At 45.4% G+C, this 20,501-nt stretch overlaps 1 protein-coding gene across 1 annotated transcript; it reads right to left on the reverse strand.

Annotated features, from left to right (window-relative positions):
• Positions 1–3,455: 3,455 nt before the first annotated feature.
• Positions 3,456–20,088, reverse strand: LOC143984389 (uncharacterized). The gene is made up of 3 exons (XM_077484600.1): positions 19,917–20,088; positions 17,484–17,601; positions 3,456–5,077 (listed from the first exon to the last, which is right to left on the reverse strand). Exons 1-3 carry the CDS (start codon positions 20,047–20,049, stop codon positions 4,969–4,971), a joined length of 360 nt encoding a protein of 119 aa, XP_077340726.1. The 5' UTR covers positions 20,050–20,088; the 3' UTR covers positions 3,456–4,968.
• Positions 20,089–20,501: the final 413 nt, after the last annotated feature.

The following is a 20,501-nucleotide window of genomic DNA, read 5'->3' on the forward strand; positions in this document are numbered from 1 at the left end:
CGTCTCTGCTCCATACGAGTGGCCTGCGGTTTATGCACCTCAACAACAGAATACATTCGGGATCGGGCACACCTGTCCCTAACAGAGGCCTCATCTCCGTCGTCAGAGCTATCTGTCATGGAGCCGCTGTCCTCTACAGGATCGTATTCTGAGCCTGAATCTGACAGATGAGTGACGTCCTCTTCACTATCTGTCATGCTCAGAAACGTGTAGGCCTCTTCACTAGTGTACCTTCGCTTTGCCATTTTGGGCTCTAAATTTAGGGGTACACTAGTGAGACTCACAGGTAAAAAAGCACCTAGCCTGTCAGCGACTGTTTCAAAACGCTACAAAAAAAACTGTTAGCGATCGCAGGGATCAAGCCTGACTCTGCGAACGCTGCAGTTATGTGTGTTGTGTTTTGTAAGTGACAGTGATCGATCGATACTGCACTTGGGTGGGCTGGGCTGGGCTTGGCGGAGGGGCTAAACGCAGGTGCTAGCAGGTATCTGGGCTGATCCCGCTAACAATGCGTTTTGGGAAACCTAAAATGCTGGCAACGCTAATATAGATCTGATCAGATACTATATTACTAAGGGAGGTGTATGCTTTGCACGTGGGTGTTAGCGGTACTGGCACTAACCTGACGCTGGGGCGACGCAGGCCTTATCTGACCCTCAAACTTATATCACCCGCCGGGTGATCAGGGGGTTAAACCTTTATTAGGTAATAAATGGCGGGTGCCCTGAAACAAAAAAAAAATAACTAACCAACCAGCGTCACCTGTAACAGTTATATGGTGATCACTGGTGAAAGGGTTAACTGGGGGGCAATCAGGGGGCTATGCGGTAGTATATGGGGGTCCCTGACGCTATAAAAAGCTGCAGCGAACCTAAATACCTACCTGCCTAACTAGCGTCACCTGTGACACTAATACAGCGATCAGAAAAACGATCGCTTATTAGTGACACTGGCAACGGGGGGTGATCACGGGGTTAAACCTTTATTGGGGGGGTTAGGGGGGCACCCTAGAGCTAAAGGGGGCTAGCCCTAACTGCCCTAACAGTTATTACAGTCACAAATGACACCAATGCAAAAAAAAAAAAAAAAATATGCAATTGGTGTCACTGTGATTGGGGGGTGATTGGGGGGTGATCAGGGGGGTGAAAAGTGTGCCTGGCATGTTCTACTGTTAGTGTAGTGTTAGGTGCAACTCACGATCCTCTCTCCTCGGTGCCGGAACGAAAAAGACCGACACGAGGAGAGATTACATCACTTCCTCTGCCTGTGTTTACATTACAGGAGAGGAAGTGATGTCACCGAGCATTTTCATTCGTCGGGAGCGATCGCGAGGGGGTGGCCATGAATGAATGGCCGTCCCCTCGTCCGGGATCGCTCCCGAACGAATACCGACCGCCGCAGGCACCGGGCGGGGGCCCGAACGGGCCCCCGACCCGCGGGCAGGCAAGGACGTACATGTAAGCCCTTATGCCTGCCCGTGCCATTCTGTCGACGTACATCGTCGTGCGGCGGTCGGCAAGTGGTTAAATTACCCAGATCTGTGACAGGTTCACTTTAATATATACAGTGTGTTAATGTATTATAAACCTTGTTTCCCTGTATGATTTGTATTGATCTGTGCTCAATGGGGAAGCCTTTTGTTCCTTTTTCTCACTGACGTTTGAAGACAACACATTTTCTGCAGTAATTGGTAGACAGGGATCATATGATCTAAGCTGGGAGCAAGAGTCTTTACGACCCCTCATTGTAATAAGTCCCAGAATAAGGTTACCATATTTTGAAAATGAAATCCAGGGACACCCCACTGACCCTGTCACTTTTAACCACACAAATTTGGTCAGAGATCTTTGGAACAAGAGGCTGTCATTGAAGGTATCATTGGGCAATATGTCATTAGGCAATAAGAGCAGAAAAAATATACAGCACATGTAGCATGATACAACAAATTGAGTTTGGCCATATTATGGTAACTGTGGAAGAGTCCTAAAGGGCTATGGGTAAAAAAAACAAAAAAACACCTGTGCCTGGGTCAACAGTGCATACCACACAGACTGCAGGGGTCAAGAGCTTTTAACGCAGGGTGCAGGGGTCAGGAGGAGTGCATAACTCAGAACAAATGGGTCAGAAGTGCATGGTGCAGAGTGCAGGAATCAAAAGTATGTAACAGACAGACACAGGAATCAACAGTATGTATTGCAAAGAGTAGAGGAAGCAGAAGTGTGTAATGCACAGAGCACAGGGGTTCAGGGGTGTGTAATACATCGAACGCAGAGGTACAGGGATGCATAATGCATAGAGCACTGGAGTCACAGGTCTATATCTCACGGAGTGCGGAAGTCAAGGGTGCATAATGCATGGATCACAGGGGTCAGGAGTGCACAATGCACAGAGTGCAGCAGTCATGAGTGTGTAAAGTATGAAGTATAGAGATCAGGCACATGACATGTAACTCAAGGAGTACAAGGGTCAAGGGTGTGTAACATACAGGCTAATGTACAAAGTAGAACCAAAAATTACCCCCTAATTCGAGTCCATATCCCCTTCGATACAGATCCCCCAAGAACAGATCTCTCCTATTAAGATGCCCTCCCAGTACAGAGCTCTCTCTACCCAATTCACCCCCAGTATAGACTGTCCCCCCAAATACCCTTCTGTACAGACCCCCCAATACAGATCTCTCTACCCCAGTACGGGCTTCTCCACCTCCCCTCAGTACAGACCTCTCCCACTCACCCCTGTACAAATATGTACCTTAGTACAGACCTCTTATTTCAGTAAATACCTTTCTTCTCTAGCATTGCTTTCCCAGTACAGACCTCTTTCGCTTCAGTACAGACCCCCATTACAGATCACCCCCAGTGCAGACCACAGACCCACCTGTATAGGCCTCTCCCCCAGTACAGACCTCCCCAGCCCAGTTCAGACCACATACCTCCCAGTACAGACCTTGCCTCCTCACTACAGCTCTTTTCCTCAGTAAAGACCACTTACCAGACCTCATATACAGTGGCAGAGCTCATTGGGGGAGATTCTTGGCAGTGCCATATGACACTGCACATCAGCACTAAGGATGAGCCTTCCTTGGCTCTGTATAGGTGCTTTGTCCACAGTCTGAACAAGCAGGTGGTTGCAGTGCAGATGCTTCTTCAGCAGGGAAACCTAACATAAAAAAATTGGGCATTCACAGTGTCAGTACCCGGGGCACCCCACAAGAAATGCGGGTCCCGGTGCTAGCAACATGCCTATCACTAGCCATCCAGGGATAACTGGGGATGCTTTTTAAAAAAAAAATTTAAATATAGGTAGATATACTGTATGTAAAAAAAAGCCTTTATAGAAATAAAATAGTATACACAACATCAGCTGATGTATCTTTAAACTGATAAATGACCAGAGACCATTATAGATTTTAACAGTAAATATTTATTTGTAGATGTATTTTCATTTTTTCTGTACAAAAAAAAATCTACATTAAGAATTGCAAAAATGTGTAGCTCATTTGATACTTTTAGTGATAAAAACATGTTCCAAATATTGCTTGTCACTCTAGTTAAATTAAAACAATTAAGCAGTAAATTACATTCATTAAGTAGACATATTTAGACTAGGGCTACATGGACAATTTTCATCTCTTGCTACTTAGAGAATGAACTGCTTGCTGATGATTATCTCATTAGTAGCGCCTTCATTTCATTGTCCTGTACAGTAGCTGACTGCCAACAAGTGTTTCATTCTTTCAGTAGCAAGAAAACAAGGCCCATTTACACAGCATTGCTGCTGCAACATGCTCTATTGCATGTTGTCGTGCACTATGTTCCCAAAGCCTAATAATACTGATTGTGCCCCAGTGCTGGAGAAATCTATCCTTTTTCATTTTTTTGCTGTAGTGCACCTCAACTCATGATATGCATTGTGGTGTGTTTTTTGTGCAGGCATGCTGTGTAGATGGGTTGGGGTGCCATTCAAAATCAATGACACCTCATTCACAATGACATTTAAAATGAATGGCATCACAATCGCAATGCAATGATTTGTGAATGAGTCCTAATGTTATCTGTTTAGCCATAGTCTTAAATGTTTGACAGTGTTTAAAAAAAAACATATTTAACATGAAATGCATATTTATTTAGTCATTCAAAATGCAAAGTAAAAAGTGCAGTCTATAGGGGTTATTTTGGCAAATTCACATTGCACTACAAGTGCACTTGAAATTGCACTGAAAGTGCACTTGGAAGTGCAGTCGTTGTAAATCTGAGGGGTAGATCTGACATTAGGGGAACCTCTGCTGATTTTATTATCCAATCATGTGCAAGCTAAAATGCTGTTTTTTATTTTTCTTGCATGTCCCCCTCGGATCTACAGTGACTGCACTTCCAAGTGAACTTTGCACTTGTAGTTTGCACTTGTAGTGCAAAGTGGAATTGGCTTTAGTAAATAACCTCCTTTGTGTGTATCATCATAGCATTTTGCATTGTAATACTAATCAGATCTAAGTCTATATATATATTGTAACCTAGAATTCATACAACTTTTACTCATAATTCACACACATGTGACCCTATATTCAATGAAAAATGTGTTTGGTTACCTTGGATACCTATCATTTATTCCAAACAGTTGTCAATCCTTCTGTTACTCTCCTAAATAATGTATTTAAAAACAACAACAAAAAAAAGCAAATGGGTGAAAGTTGTGTAATTTGTGGATGAAAATATTGATAAATAGACCTTAATTTACTAAAACTGGAGAGTGTAAAATCTGGTGCAGATTGCAGACAATCAGTTTCTTATATATATTTCTCAATCAGTGTCCAATCAGTGTTGACAAATATTAAATGAAAAGATACACATAAACACAGAAAACAAGAGCCTTGAATACAACCAGTTATGGAGTTTTGTCAGAATGATTTAGAAAAAGTTAAGAAAAATACAATTGTATAAAGGCTTGCTGGCACCCGATGAGCTGTTTTTAGTTTTTCTTTTGTTTCTTGGATTGCTCAAACATTCCAATGGCCCAGAGAGTGGATTTCTTTTTAGCATCAAAGCAGCAAGGTTTCTTTTCATTTTTAAGGGTCACACTAAAAAAAAAAAAAAAAAAAAAAAAGAACACAAATGTAAGTATTGCTCTTACATGCAAGGTCGGTCATCTCACCCCTTAAGACACCATAAAATCTGCTCCCAACTGTCCCTGATTTCTAGGGACTGTCCCTGATTTGGAACAAAGTCCCTTCGTCCCTCTTTCCTCCTCATTTTGGGCTGATCTATATAGTTGTATAAAAAATGCACTTTTCATCTTTTAAAAAGTGTTCCCCAGTGCTAAACCTATCATCCAATTTCTAAATTGCTGCATTTGTAAATTTCAAAAGCAATTATAAAGAAATAGAAGTGGTAAAAAAAAAAAAAGCACTTGTAGGTTTAACTAACTATTTCCTTTATATAATTCTCCTTTAAGGGGACATGGTAAGTGATGTGTCCTATACATTCTTTTGCTAAGAGGTGTCCCTCATTCCCATCTCAAAAAGATGGGAGGTATAAATCTGCACTAGGCCAATTAATAGTAAAATTACATTGTGGGGTAGATTTTACTGAAGGCATTTTCTCTAGAGCGTATGGATTGTGGTGAAGCTTCACTTTGTAAAGAATACCCAATCAGGTGCAAGATAAAAAAAATAAAATAAAAACAGCATTTTTCGCTTGCACATGATTGGATGATGGAAAGCTTCAGAGCTTCACCGCATTCATTAAGCTTGCAGAGTACACAGTCTATTTGCCTTTAGTAAATCAACCCCTATGTGTTCCAGATTGAAACAAGTACACACTATAGAGGGGTATGCTTTTGCCATATTTCATGTCAGAGGTTTACAACAACTTTAACCACTTATGCACCAGGCGCCGTACTTTTACTGCGGTAGGTTGGCTCTCCTGCACAAACCGACGTACCTGTATGTGTAAAATATGTTGGTTTATTGGCTGCTACAACCCTGTGCTGAAACAAAATTTGTAGCTGTCATTTCTGATCCCCAGTGGGAAGTGCTAGTTGCCCGGTTGTAGCTAGCTTTACTGCTAGTACTTAAAGGAAGTCTGCGGCAAGTGGTGGCACTGTGACATCAGCACTCCTCACCTGCAGACTTGTTCTGGGTCAATGACTTGGAATGTATTAAAGTAATTGGATTGGTTTGACAGTCAAGTAAAAAGCATTTTCAGACAAAGCTCAGCAGTGGCTAACACTTCTAACAGTTACCTGAAACTTTGCCATTGTTATCCATGGTTATTTTATTACTAGCGGATGCTCTACAACAGGGATATGCAATTAGCGGACCTCCAGCTGTTGCAGAACTACAAGTCCCATGAGGCATAGCAAGACTCTGACAGCCACAAGCATGACACCCAGAGGCAGAGGCATGATGGGAATTGTAGTTTTGCAACAGCTGGAGGTCCGCTAATTGCAGATCCCTGCTCTACAAGGTAATATGCCATGATTGTAGCCTAACATGTGAGCATCAAATTGGATCAAACTAAAAAGAAAACTATTTTTTAGATTGTTCGGCTTAAAGCTAAACTCTTGGCAGTCAATGCCATATTCCATTTACAATAATTACATTTATTTGTGTGTACAGGCATACCTCACTTTTAATTACACAATGGGATTTATTTACTAAAGCTGTAAAGTGCAAAATCAGGCTCCCTTCTACAGAGAAACCAATGAGCTTCTAACTCCAGCTTGTTCAATTAATCTTTTGTAATAAAACCTGGAAGTTCATTGGTTTATATGCAGAAGTGAGCCTGATTTTGCACTTTTCAGCTTTAATAAATAAACCCCATTGTGTACCTAAAAGTGGGGTATGTCTGTATTTCAATGAATATGTAAAAAAGATTTAGCTGATGTTCAGCTCAAAGCCCCGTACATGTGGGCCAAATGTCGGGAGACATTCGGCCTGCGTGTTTGTCGGACTGTGTGAAAGAAGGGGTTGTTTGGCTGCACTAACTTTGCATAGTTAGTACAACAGCACCAACAGATTATTTTGACTAGTGATGGCCGAACGGTTCGCCCGGCGGTCGTTTCGCGGCGAATTTCCGACTTTCGCCGTCCGCGGGTTCGAACGCCTTTTTCCGTCGTTCGCCCCGGCGGACTTACGTGTTTAATGTATACAAGAACTTTAACCTTTCGTGACACGTTTATCATGTGTTACAGGACAACCAATTGAGACATGACAGCTCATGGACACTTGGACATTCCCCCTAACCTATAAATACACCCGATCCGGTGGCCATTTTACATTCTTTCTTCTGTCACTGTAGGGAAAGGATCCTGTGTGGAGTAGGGACAGAGAAAACGCTAGCTATTTGGTACACAAAAGTTCTTTTCAGGACTGGTATAGGTGTTAGGTCAGCAGCCTGAGTTTCTTTTGTCAGTTTAGATAAAGGGACAGAGCGCTGTATGCTGCTATTTTAGGGACAGCTCAGCCAGATTAGTCTTTCTTCATCATCATCATCATCATCATCATTAGCTGTTACTATCAGGTCCACAAAAGAGCTGTTCCAGCTAATCGTTCCAGCCTACTCTTTTTTGCCAATTTGTATAGGGACAGGCAGGAAGCAGTGTGTCAGGCAGTGAGGATAATTTTAAAGACTTGCTGTTACTATTAGTTCCACAAAGGTTCTTTTCAGGACTGGTATCAGTGGTACGGTAATAGGCTTGTACACGTATAATATTCTTTCTTCCAAATATAGAAAGAATATTATACTTGACTGCTGCCCTTCTGCTGCAGTCTGCTAATCATTCACAACTCACTTGTTCCACAAAGCTCTTTATCAGGACTGGTAACTTGGTCTGTCTAGGGTGCTACGGTACATAGGCTTGGGTGCGGTACAGTCTGCTGTTCTGTAAGGACCGCTATCGGTCCACAATACATAGGGTTGCCGTGCACTACTGCTGACCGCTGCCCTATACTGCAGCAGTCCTTCATTGGTATAGGGACTGACGTACAGTCTGCTAATCACTAACACACAACCTGCTTGGTCCACAAAAGTTCTTATAAGGACTGGTAACTTGGTATAGGGTGCTACGGTACATAGGCCTGAGTGCGTTACAGTCTGCTGTTCTGTAAGGACCGCTATCGGTCCACAATACATAGGGTTGCCGTGCACTACTGCTGACCGCTGCCCTATACTGCAGCAGTCCTTCAGCGGTATAGGGACTGACGCACAGTCTGCTAAACACTAACACACAACCTGCTTGGTCCACAAAAGTTTTTATAAGGACTGGTAACTTGGTATAGGGTGCTACGGTACATAGGCCTGAGTGCAGTACAGTCTGCTGTTCTGTAAGGACCGCTATCGGTCCACAATACATAGGGTTGCCGTGCACTACTGCTGACCGCTGCCCTATACTGCAGCAGTCCTTCATTGGTATAGGGACTGACGTACAGTCTGCTAATCACTAACACACAACCTGCTTGGTCCACAAAAGTTCTTATAAGGACTGGTAACTTGGTATAGGGTGCTACGGTACATAGGCCTGAGTGCGTTACAGTCTGCTGTTCTGTAAGGACCGCTATCGGTCCACAATACATAGGGTTGACGTGCACCACTGCTGACCGCTGCCCTATACTGCAGCAGTCCTTCAGCGGTATAGGGACTGACGTACAGTCTGCTAAACACTAATACACAACCTGCTTGGTCCACAAAAGTTCTTATAAGGACTGGTAACTTGGTATAGGGTGCTACGGTACATAGGCTTGAGTGCGGTACAGTCTGCTGTTCTGTAAGGACCGCTATCGGTCCACAATAGATAGGGTTGACGTGCACCACTGCTGACCGCTGCCCTATACTGCAGCAGTCCTTCAGCGGTATAGGGACTGACGCACAGTCTGCTAAACACTAACACACAACCTGCTTGGTCCACAAAAGTTTTTATAAGGACTGGTAACTTGGTATAGGGTGCTACGGTACATAGGCCTGAGTGCGTTACAGTCTGCTGTTCTGTAAGGACCGCTATCGGTCCACAATACATAGGGTTGCCGTGCACTACTGCTGACCGCTGCCCTATACTGCAGCAGTCCTTCATTGGTATAGGGACTGACGTACAGTCTGCTAATCACTAACACACAACCTGCTTGGTCCACAAAAGTTCTTATAAGGACTGGTAACTTGGTATAGGGTGCTACGGTACATAGGCCTGAGTGCGTTACAGTCTGCTGTTCTGTAAGGACCGCTATCGGTCCACAATACATAGGGTTGACGTGCACCACTGCTGACCGCTGCCCTATACTGCAGCAGTCCTTCAGCGGTATAGGGACTGACGTACAGTCTGCTAAACACTAATACACAACCTGCTTGGTCCACAAAAGTTCTTATAAGGACTGGTAACTTGGTATAGGGTGCTACGGTACATAGGCTTGAGTGCGGTACAGTCTGCTGTTCTGTAAGGACCGCTATCGGTCCACAATACATAGGGTTGCCGTGCACTACTGCTGACCGCTGCCCTATACTGCAGCAGTCCTTCATTGGTATAGGGACTGACGTACAGTCTGCTAATCACTAACACACAACCTGCTTGTTCCACAAAAGTTCTTATAAGGACTGGTAACTTGGTATAGGGTGCTACGGTACATAGGCTTGAGTGCGGTACAGTCTGCTGTTCTGTAAGGACCGCTATCGGTCCACAATAGATAGGGTTGACGTGCACCACTGCTGACCGCTGCCCTATACTGCAGCAGTCCTTCAGCGGTATAGGGACTGACGTACAGTCTGCTAAACACTAATACACAACCTGCTTGGTCCACAAAAGTTCTTATAAGGACTGGTAACTTGGTATAGGGTGCTACGGTACATAGGCTTGAGTGCGGTACAGTCTGCTGTTCTGTAAGGACCGCTATCGGTCCACAATAGATAGGGTTGACGTGCACCACTGCTGACCGCTGCCCTATACTGCAGCAGTCCTTCAGCGGTATAGGGACTGACGTACAGTCTGCTAAACACTAATACACAACCTGCTTGGTCCACAAAAGTTCTTATAAGGACTGGTAACTTGGTATAGGGTGCTACGGTACATAGGCTTGAGTGCGGTACAGTCTGCTGTTCTGTAAGGACCGCTATCGGTCCACAATACATAGGGTTGCCGTGCACTACTGCTGACCGCTGCCCTATACTGCAGCAGTCCTTCATTGGTATAGGGACTGACGTACAGTCTGCTAATCACTAACACACAACCTGCTTGTTCCACAAAAGTTCTTATAAGGACTGGTAACTTGGTATAGGGTGCTACGGTACATAGGCTTGAGTGCGGTACAGTCTGCTGTTCTGTAAGGACCGCTATCGGTCCACAATAGATAGGGTTGACGTGCACCACTGCTGACCGCTGCCCTATACTGCAGCAGTCCTTCAGCGGTATAGGGACTGACGTACAGTCTGCTAAACACTAATACACAACCTGCTTGGTCCACAAAAGTTCTTATAAGGACTGGTAACTTGGTATAGGGTGCTACGGTACATAGGCTTGAGTGCGGTACAGTCTGCTGTTCTGTAAGGACCGCTATCGGTCCACAATAGATAGGGTTGACGTGCACCACTGCTGACCGCTGCCCTATACTGCAGCAGTCCTTCAGCGGTATAGGGACTGACGTACAGTCTGCTAAACACTAATACACAACCTGCTTGGTCCACAAAAGTTCTTATAAGGACTGGTAACTTGGTATAGGGTGCTACGGTACATAGGCTTGAGTGCGGTACAGTCTGCTGTTCTGTAAGGACCGCTATAGGTCCACAATAGATAGGGTTGACGTGCACCACTGCTGACCGCTCACCTATACTGCAGCAGTCCTTCAGCGGTATAGGGACTAAGAGTTTTGTCACAGGGTCATTTAAAAAATGACATGCAGAGGAAGAGGCAGGCCCTTCCGCAGGGGTGGTAGGGGTAGGGCAGGAGCAACAGGCTTGAGCCAAAGTGGGAAGTTGCAGAAGGTGCGTTCAATTACTTTAAAGGATGCACCAGACTTGGTTGAGTGGCTCGCTCAGCCTTACTCTTCTGCACCCTCCTCATCCTCTCGATCTGCACCCTCTTCTTCACTCTCTGCTATGTGCACCCCCAAAGACACTACCACCAACAACACGACCACCACCACCACCACCACATACCTTCCGCTTGAGTCACTGGAATTATTTTCCGATCCATATCAAGAGGACATTTCTGATGCGCAGCCACTCTTGGTATTGGATCAGGAAGAGGAGGTAGCAACAAGCGCTACTCAGCAGTCTGACGCCAGTACCCAGATCAGCCCAAGGAGGAGGTTGGTCCCCGGTGTTGCTGCCTACTCTACTTATAGCGGTGGGGAAGGTGACGTTGATGATGACGTGTCTAGTGATGTCACGTGGGTGCCCACAAGAGAGGAAGAGGAGGGGAGTTCAGAGGGAGATATGGACCAGCAGATAGGGAGGAGAAGCAGCAATGACTTACATTGCACAGCAGGGACAAAGCAGACTGCAAATGTATCAGGAGCGAGTCATCGACCATGTACGGTCACATCTGGCGCTCCCAGGACACCGGCACATGGCTCCGCAGTGTGGGCTTTTTTTAACGTGTCCGCTGCTGACAATAGCGTTGCCATCTGCAATCTTTGCAGTCAACGCGTTAGTCGCGGTAAGCCCAATACTCACCTAGGGACGACCGCCTTAAGAAGGCACATGAGCAGCCATCACCGAGCCCAGTGGGAGCAACGGAACACACAAAGCCACACTGCAGGCTCTCACCGTCCAGCCTCGTCTTCTACTTCTCCTTCTCCTCTCTCCTCACAATTGTCCTCCACTCCACCTTCCATCACGCCAAGCTCACATTTTTCTGCAAAAAGGCAGGCTTCCGTGGGCCTAATGTTTGAGCGTAAAAAAATGATGACGCCGGATAACCCTCTTGCCCAACGGTTGGCGGCTGGCTTGTCAGAACTCATAGCCCGCCAACTACTGCCATATAAACTGGTGGACTCGGAGGCCTTTCGCAAATTTGTGGCCATTGGAACACCACAATGGAAGGTCCCAGGAAGGAAGTATTTCTCAGAGAAGGGCATCCCAGAGCTATATGGCCATGTTCAGCGGCAAGTGAATGTATCTCTGGCACACAGTGTCGGTGCCAAGATACATCTGACCACAGACACGTGGTCTAGCAAACACGGGCAGGGAAGGTATATCAGTTTTACTGCCCACTGGGTGAACCTTCTGACGGCCGTCAAGCATGTAACCCGTGGCACCCGTGTAGATTTGGTTTTACCGCCACGGATTGCATGCAGGCCTGACTCTTCTTCTCCTCCTCCTACTCCATCCTCCTCCCTCTCCTCCTCAGCTGCCTCCTCCTTTTCCGCTGCTAGCGTCTCTTCCACTGCACCGCCCAAGCTCCCCAGAACCTATTCCACATGCCAGGTGAGACGTTGCCATGCCGTGCTGCGTCTGTTGTGCCTGGAAGCAAAGAGCCACACTGGCCCGGCACTCCTTTCAGCTTTGCGTTCACAGGCAGATGAGTGGCTAACACCGCTCAATTTGACAGTTGGTAAAGTGGTGTGTGACAACGGTGCCAATCTGCTTAGCGCATTGAAACAGGGCAAAATCACGCACGTGCCGTGCATGGCACACGTCTTAAACTTGGTCGTGCAGCGATTCCTTGTCAAATACCCTGGGGTCCAGGACATCTTGCGGCAGGCAAGGAAAATCTCGGCCCATTTCAGAAGATCTTACACGGCCATGGCTCGCCTTGCTGACATTCAGCGGCGACACCATCTGCCGGTCAGACGTCTTATTTGCGATTGCCCGACGCGATGGAACTCAACCTTCTATATGCTTGATAGGCTGCTCCAGCAGAAACGTGCAGTTAACGTCTACCTGTATGAACTCTGCGAAAGAAACGGTTCTGGGGAGCTGGGTTTTTTTTCACCGCGCCAGTGGCTGCTCATGCGCGACACATGCAGACTTCTGCGGCCATTTGAGGAGATCACCAAACTGGTCAGTCGCAGCCATGGCGCCATCAGTGACATGGTACCTTATGCCTTCTTTCTGGAGCGTGCATTGCGTCGTGTCATTGATCAGGCTGTGGAGGAGCAGGAGCGGGAAGATGAGGAAGTCGCAATGCTGGATGAATTCCCAGGGGGGGCTACTCTATCTGAGACAAGTCAACAACAGGAGTCTGATGAGGAGTCAGAGGAGGATGGTGCCGGGGCGGATGAGCAGGAGCAAGAAGAGCATGCTTTAAACCTTTCTGGGATCCCTGTTGTGCGAGGATGGGGAGAGGAGAATGAAGAGGACGACATTATCCTGGATGATGAGCAGGAGCCAGGCCACCACACCGCTTCCACTTTAGTGCAAATGGGGGCCTTCATGCTCCAGTGTTTTAATAGGGACCCCCGTATAAAAAGCATGAGGGTCAAGGACCAGTACTGGGTGGCAACGTACTTAGACCCCCGGTACAAACACAAAATGGCGGAAATGTTACCGCCGTCGCAGAGGGCTGTCAGAATGCAGCACTTCCAGGCCTTGCTTCGAGAAATGCTGCATTCTGCTTTTGCGTGCGCTGGCAGAGGAGCAATTCCCACTCCCAGAGAAGGATTTGCGGGTACCAATCCAACAGCGCCTGCAAGAAGAGGCCGGTTTGAAGATGTGTTGGTGACTTCGGATATGAGGTCATTCTTTCAGCCGACCCATCGACAGGTGTCATCCGGATCCAGCATCAGGGAACGCCTAGACCGTCAGGTGTCCGACTACATTGGGTTAACGGCCGATGTGGACGCTCTGAGGAGTGATGAACCCCTAGACTACTGGGTGGGCAGGCTTGACCTCTGGCCAGAGCTTGCCCAATTTGCAATCGAACTGTTGGCTTGCCCCTCATCCAGTGTCCTGTCCGAAAGGACGTTCAGCGCAGCAGGGGGGATTGTGACCGATAAGCGTACTCGCCTAGCTCACCACAGTGTTAACTACCTCACATTTCTAAAAATGAATGAGGCATGGATCTCGGAGGAATTCAACACATGTGATCAGTAGACCATGTATATGTCTATAAACAATTTTTGGAATCAAGCACACAGACCTTCTTAATTCATTTGGCTCACTTCCCTGACCCAAAAAAGCACACCGTACTATATGCCCCTACCCTCCTCTTTGAAGAGGTTGAGCGGTGTCATATTTCTACTGGGGCTGCTTATTATGAGGGGTTCCCACCATCCCTGTGCTGTGCTGACTTCCTCCTGGGTGTTCTTATTATGAGGGGCTCCCACCATCCCTGTGCTGTGCTGACTTCCTCCTGGGGGTTCTTATTATGAGGGGATCACACCATCCCTGTGCTGTGCTGACTTCCTCCTGGGGCTGCTTACGGTGCTGCTGTCAGCGCTGTATGTCACGGAGCTGCTGTCAGCGCTGTATGTCACGGAGCTGCTGTCAGCGCTGTATGTCACGGAGCTGCTGTCAGCGCTGTATGTCACGGAGCTGCTGTCAGCGCTGTATGTCACGGAGCTGCTGTCAGCGCTGTATGTCACGGAGCTGCTGTCAGCGCTGTATGTCACGGAGCTGCTGTCAGCGCTGTATGTCACGGAGCTGCTGTCAGCGCTGTATGTCACGGAGCTGCTGTCAGCGCTGTATGTCACGGAGCTGCTGTCAGCGCTGTATGTCACGGAGCTGCTGTCAGCGCTGTATGTCACGGAGCTGCTGTCAGCGCTGTATGTCACGGTGCTGCTGTCAGCGCTGTATGTCACGGAGCTGCTGTCAGCGCTGTATGTCACGGAGCTGCTGTCAGTGCTGTATGTCACGGAGCTGCTGTCAGCGCTGTATGTCACGGAGCTGCTGTCAGCGCTGTATGTCACGGAGCTGCTGTCAGCGCTGTATGTCACGGTGCTGCTGTCAGCGCTGTATGTCACGGAGCTGCTGTCAGCGCTGTATGTCACGGAGCTGCTGTCAGCGCTGTATGTCACGGAGCTGCTGTCAGCGCTGTATGTCACGGAGCTGCTGTCAGCGCTGTATGTCACGGAGCTGCTGTCAGCGCTGTATGTCACGGTGCTGCTGTCAGCGCTGTATGTCACGGAGCTGCTGTCAGCGCTGTATGTCACGGAGCTGCTGTCAGTGCTGTATGTCACGGAGCTGCTGTCAGCGCTGTATGTCACGGAGCTGCTGTCAGCGCTGTATGTCACGGAGCTGCTGTCAGCGCTGTATGTCACGGTGCTGCTGTCAGCGCTGTATGTCACGGAGCTGCTGTCAGCGCTGTATGTCACGGAGCTGCTGTCAGCGCTGTATGTCACGGAGCTGCTGTCAGCGCTGTATGTCACGGAGCTGCTGTCAGCGCTGTATGTCACGGAGCTGCTGTCAGCGCTGTATGTCACGGTGCTGATGTCAGTGCTCTGTATTACGGTGCTGCTGTCAGTGCTCTGTATCTCCTGCACCCTCTTGTTTGCCTACCCTGGTCCCTGACCTTCCCTCTCCTCCATTGCCTTCATTAGCTCCATAGTCCTGAATTGTCAGAACAATTTCCCAAATAAAAAAAAAATGCTTGTAGTTATCGATCCCAAATTCACCTCATACATGTATTATGCTATTGTCCAGGTGGTGGGACTACGTGCTACCCCCTAATAATTACCCCGTGGCCGCAAATTCGACCTAAAGGTTTGCGAAATTCGCCTCCCATTGAAGTCAATGGAGCCCGCGGCGAACGGTCGTTTTCGCGAACGTTTGTGTCCGTTCGCGTTTCGCGTTCGCGAAACGTCCCGTCGGAAGTTCGTCCATCACTAATTTTGACTCAACATGCTCATAGAACAAAAAACTCATAGTGTGTAACAGGCTTTAGGTACTGTGGCAATATATTATGTCTTGCATCAACAGTTAGCTGAATGGTTGTATCTGATGCTCAGAGTGACACTATATTATTGTGGATTATAGTTTTTTGTAACTCTGAGTATCTGCTCTTGTTCTCTATGTATGGACTCTATACTACAGATATTCTATTGTGTTCTGTGTGTATTGAGTGTAATTCTCAGGATCTGTCCTCAGTTAGTATATATGGGCTCTGCACAGTAGCACTTTTCTAGGTCTGTATGCCTGGCGTAATTGTCAGTAAGGCCTCATGCACACTGGGCATAAAAAATACTGCTTATATAGGCGCTTGGCATTTTTTTCTTTCAGCCTGTAGAAGCAACTCTGTGTTAGCCTATGTGTACATGCACATTTGCATGTTTACAGTCATATTTGTAGAGGAGCCTGAAACAATCCCCATCACAAGTGCATTTTGGAGAAGAGTTTTTGAGCAGAAGAGATGCTTAAAGTGATATTAAAGTCTTTTTTTTTGTGTTTAAAAATAACAAACATGCTTTACTTACCTGCTCTGTGAAGTGGCTTTGCATAGAGCAGCCCAAATCCTCCTCTTCTCAGGTCTCTTGCCGGCACTGCTGGCACCTCCCTCCTGCCGAGTGCCCCCACAGCAAGCAGCTTGTTATAGTTGTACCCAAGCTGAAGCACAGCCCCCTGTGTCCATTCAGACATGGAGCTCAGTACCTCGCCCCCTCTCTCTCCTCATTGGCTCACTAACTTTGATTGACAGTAGCGGGAGCCATTGGCGCCTGTTGCTGTGTCTCAGCAAATCAGGAAGGAGAGTCCAGGGCAGTCAAGGTTCTGCTGCACACAGAATTTTTTTTTATCTTAATGCTTAGTGCATTAAGATAAAAAAACTTCTGCCTTTAGAACCACTTTAAAGTGCCTAAATGTGGTGTTTAGGTACGTCAATCGTTTTAGGTGAACATTTTTCTAATGTTTTAGGGAAAAACATTTATAAACGCAAATCCGCCTAAATGCGTGTCTAATGTACAATATGCTCCATAGGAGTGTTTTTTATTCTGCTTTTTTTCTGCCAACAGTTCTGCCATTTATTCTACTGCCTAGTGTGCGTGGACACTAACTATCCTTATTCTGTGTGTATGAAGTAACAGTCCTATTGTTCTGTATGCTGGGTGTAATTCTCAGTACATGCCCTAAAGCTAGATACACACTAGAGCTGCACGATTCTGGATAAAATGAGAATCACAATTAAACTGGCATCTTTATGTCTTGTATGGTGCTCTCGGGCCAATGTGGTCGCTTCTCCTCTTGGCCAGTCGGGTCTTAAGACTCACTTCGTGATTGGCCGGGAGGAGAAGCAGGAAGACAACAGCGAATAATAATTTGCTATTATGATACATTTTTTGAAGCCAATTAGAGCCTCAGGCTCTAATCACATGCTTAAAAAAAATAAAAATAAACCCTCCATAGAAATCTTTGTGGGCATTAAATAATGAAGATTACAGAGATGACGGGGACAGTGGCTGTGGTGGGTTGAGGCAAGGGAACAACTGCAGAAAACATTATAGTAAACTGTTGGCTGGTTCAAGCAGCCAAAATCCACTCTAAACTGAAAAAAAAAAATTTAAGTTCTGTGCTAGACTGGCATTTTCAGTTTTGTATTATAAAGAAATTGGAAGAAAGAGAAATACTCACAACACTGCCTTTTGAGAACATTGTTCACTTGCGTATGAGTAGCTGATGATATTTTTCCACTGTAGGTCTTTTTTAATTTTTGGCTCACAGCATTTTGTTCCCACAGGTATGTGAGAAACTAGAAATAAGAAAAACAAGCTATGAAGAACACATTAATTGACAACTTTAATAAATAAAGACAGACAATGCATAATGCCATTATACATGGAGTACTAAAGGCAAAATAAAAAATTACGCATATGGTGCAGTTTGTCAGTAGCATTAAAGTGGAACTAAACTCTGGAAAATACTCGCTTCCACCTTTCAGCGAAGTGATGGTTACGTCCCTCAGATGACACCATCCTGTGCATGTGCACAGAGTAATTATGTCTTATTGCAAAAGTGGCATAGCACGTGTCTTCTGCAATATAGAGCTTGCTATTTTTGAAATTTAGGATTAGTTCCATTTTAACACAGCAGTCTTTTTCTTTTCCCCAAGCCCCCTAGTAATTTAGTTATAACCCTTTTTCGGCCGCTAGCGGGGGTTAAAAGTACCCCGCTAGCGGCCAAAAAGCCCAGGGAGGCTCAGTGCGAAAGTGCCCTTAAGGTCATAAACCACCACTAGTCTAACACTTTCCTCTCTACAGGTTAATAATTCTGCTGTCCAAGGGTGGTTACGTTGCTCCTTTATGGATTCATTCTAATGCCGTGTACACACCATCGGAATTCTCGCCAGAAAAAGCTCTGATGGTTTTCCCATTTTCCGACGGAATTCCATTCAAACTGTCTTGCCTACACACGGTCACACCAAATTCCGACCGACAAGAACGCGGTGACGTACAACACGTACGACCGGACTAGAAAAAGGAAGTTCAATACCTAGTAGCCAATAGCTTCCATCTTGTAGCTGAATCTGAGCATGTGTGAGTTTTTGCATGTCGGAATTGCATACACACAATCCGAATTTCCAATAGAAATTTTTCCATCGGGAAAATTGAGAACATGCTATCAAATTTTTGCTGGCGGGAATTCGGCCAGCTAAATTCCGATGGAGCATACACACGGTCACAATTTCCGATGAAAAGCTCTCATCGGTCTTTTGCTGGCCGAAATTCCGATTGTGTGTACGCGGCATATAACATACAGTATGTTAGAGACTGAGTCACCAGGTAAAAATACTGAAAAAATAACCTAAAAGCAGAAAACGAATGCAGCCACTGCATCTAAGGGATTGGTAAACTGTTTTTTCGAGGTTTGAATAGAAGGGTAAGGGTTCTATTGTTGTTTTGAGGTGATTTCCCTCCATTTGTATTAAGGTGACATATGTATGTATATGTATGTGTGAGTATGTGTGTGTATATATATAAATATATAATATATAATTATAAAACAATTACAAATGCTCATTACTTTTTTTATAATTTAGCGCTGCACTGTGCACTGTACAACAAAAATGATTTCTATAAATTAATCATATCCAGATCTAAGGCAAGCCATAGATAATGCACATTTATTTCCTTTCACCATGGGTTGCAGGAAAGAAAATTGTTTGATTCCTTCATCAACACAGTCAGTGTTAATGGGGGAATCCCTCCTGCAGTTGTGTTCTGCTAGCGAGGAGCCTCCCCTGTCGGCACTGCATAATAATTACTGTTGGTGGCTAAAGCTGCCAGCAGTAATCACATGCAAACAATCTAGCAAGCTGGTTGGACTGAAGTCAATCTATGGATCTACTTCACTTCAACCAGCCTGCCCATAGATGGATTGGATCTCAGCTGGTCCCTGCTGAATCTGCAGGGATTCAATCCATCTTTGGCCTGCTTAAGAAATAGATGCTGACCTTGAATGATGCCTAAACCCAGATGGTGCTGATCTTCATGAGAAAAGAAGTGTTACATATACATATAATTTACTATGCGTGCACTTAATATATATATAAAAAAATATATATAGTCGAAACTAGAGGGTCTATTCACAAAAAAAATGCTTTGTGAATGCCTCAAACAGAAATAATCTCGGTATTGTGTCTAATGTGTTTATTTTCTATGATCATCAGCTCTGTCTAGTGGTCGTAATACTGTATTTACCTGAAATACCTTAATTGTAAAATAATGCATTATGGCCACTAGATGGAGCTGACGATCATAGGAAATAAACATAAACGCAAAAGACATTCGTACAGCAATTTAGGTCTGCCTTTAAAAATGCAAGGCAGGGATCAATATTGTTGCAACAAGCATGATTTTCTGATGGTTGCTTTTAGTGCACCTTGCACATCATCGTTCTTTTTTGGCACCTTTCAGAGAAAGCCTGACATGACTGAGAATAAGATGTATATAGGTAATTATTTATATGATTGTACCGCTGTTCCGTTGCACATATTATAAAATTCAGTAAATCTACTGTACACGAACAACATAATAATCAGCCGTGATAAGAACATAAGATACTTACATAAACCATTCTGGCAGGAAGTCTCTACCACCAGCAGCACAAGTACAACAAGACAGGCAGCTCTCATGGTGAATGTAGTAATGACCGCTGACAATAGGTCACTGAGTATCTTCATCTCCCTTTTGCCTGGCATTTTATACTGTTCTTCAATGTGGGCAAAGTGAACTTGGAATTTTTGAAAGGGGTTTTTTTTTTCCTTCCAAAGTTAAGTGTAGGAGGAAGGTTCAGTAGGTGTCTGCCTATGGACTGATGCTGCCTACAAGCAGATGGAGTTTACATGTTAAAATAAGCCCATGATGTATATGAGGGAAGTCCCACTTACATGGGAGGAAATCTAAGCTATATGGAACATGTAATGCCACAAAAGTCATATTATTCACCCTTTTCTGTGTTTCCTTAAAGCCAAAAAAAAGGAAAGTGTTCTAAGAAAAAAAAACAAAATAATTTTAATGTGACACAAAACAATATCCTTATTCTCCGGAATAAAATCTATACATATCCACTGCTTAAAGTGGTTGTACACCCTTACATATACCCAGTAAAATGACTGGTCTCAAGTTATACACAGAGATTAAACAAATACTC

Source organism: Lithobates pipiens, unplaced genomic scaffold, assembly GCF_037356315.1.
Source record: "Lithobates pipiens isolate NorthernLeopardFrog02 unplaced genomic scaffold, aLitPip1_a1.2 Scaffold_16, whole genome shotgun sequence".
Taxonomy (NCBI): domain Eukaryota; kingdom Metazoa; phylum Chordata; class Amphibia; order Anura; family Ranidae; genus Lithobates; species Lithobates pipiens.

What these genes read in the sequence shown, in the direction of transcription:
- LOC143984389 (XM_077484600.1), bottom strand. Translation starts at nt 20,049, where the DNA reads ATGCCAGGCAAAAGGGAGATGAAGATACTCAGTGACCTATTGTCAGCG. An exon ending in TTCCTGCCAGAATGGTTTAT is followed by an intron (nt 17,602 to 19,916) that starts GTAAGTATCTTA and finishes TCTTATTTCTAG; the next exon opens with TTTCTCACATACCTGTGGGA. An exon ending in TGTTCTCAAAAGGCAGTGTT is followed by an intron (nt 5,078 to 17,483) that starts GTGAGTATTTCT and finishes TTTTTTTTTTAG; the next exon opens with TGTGACCCTTAAAAATGAAA.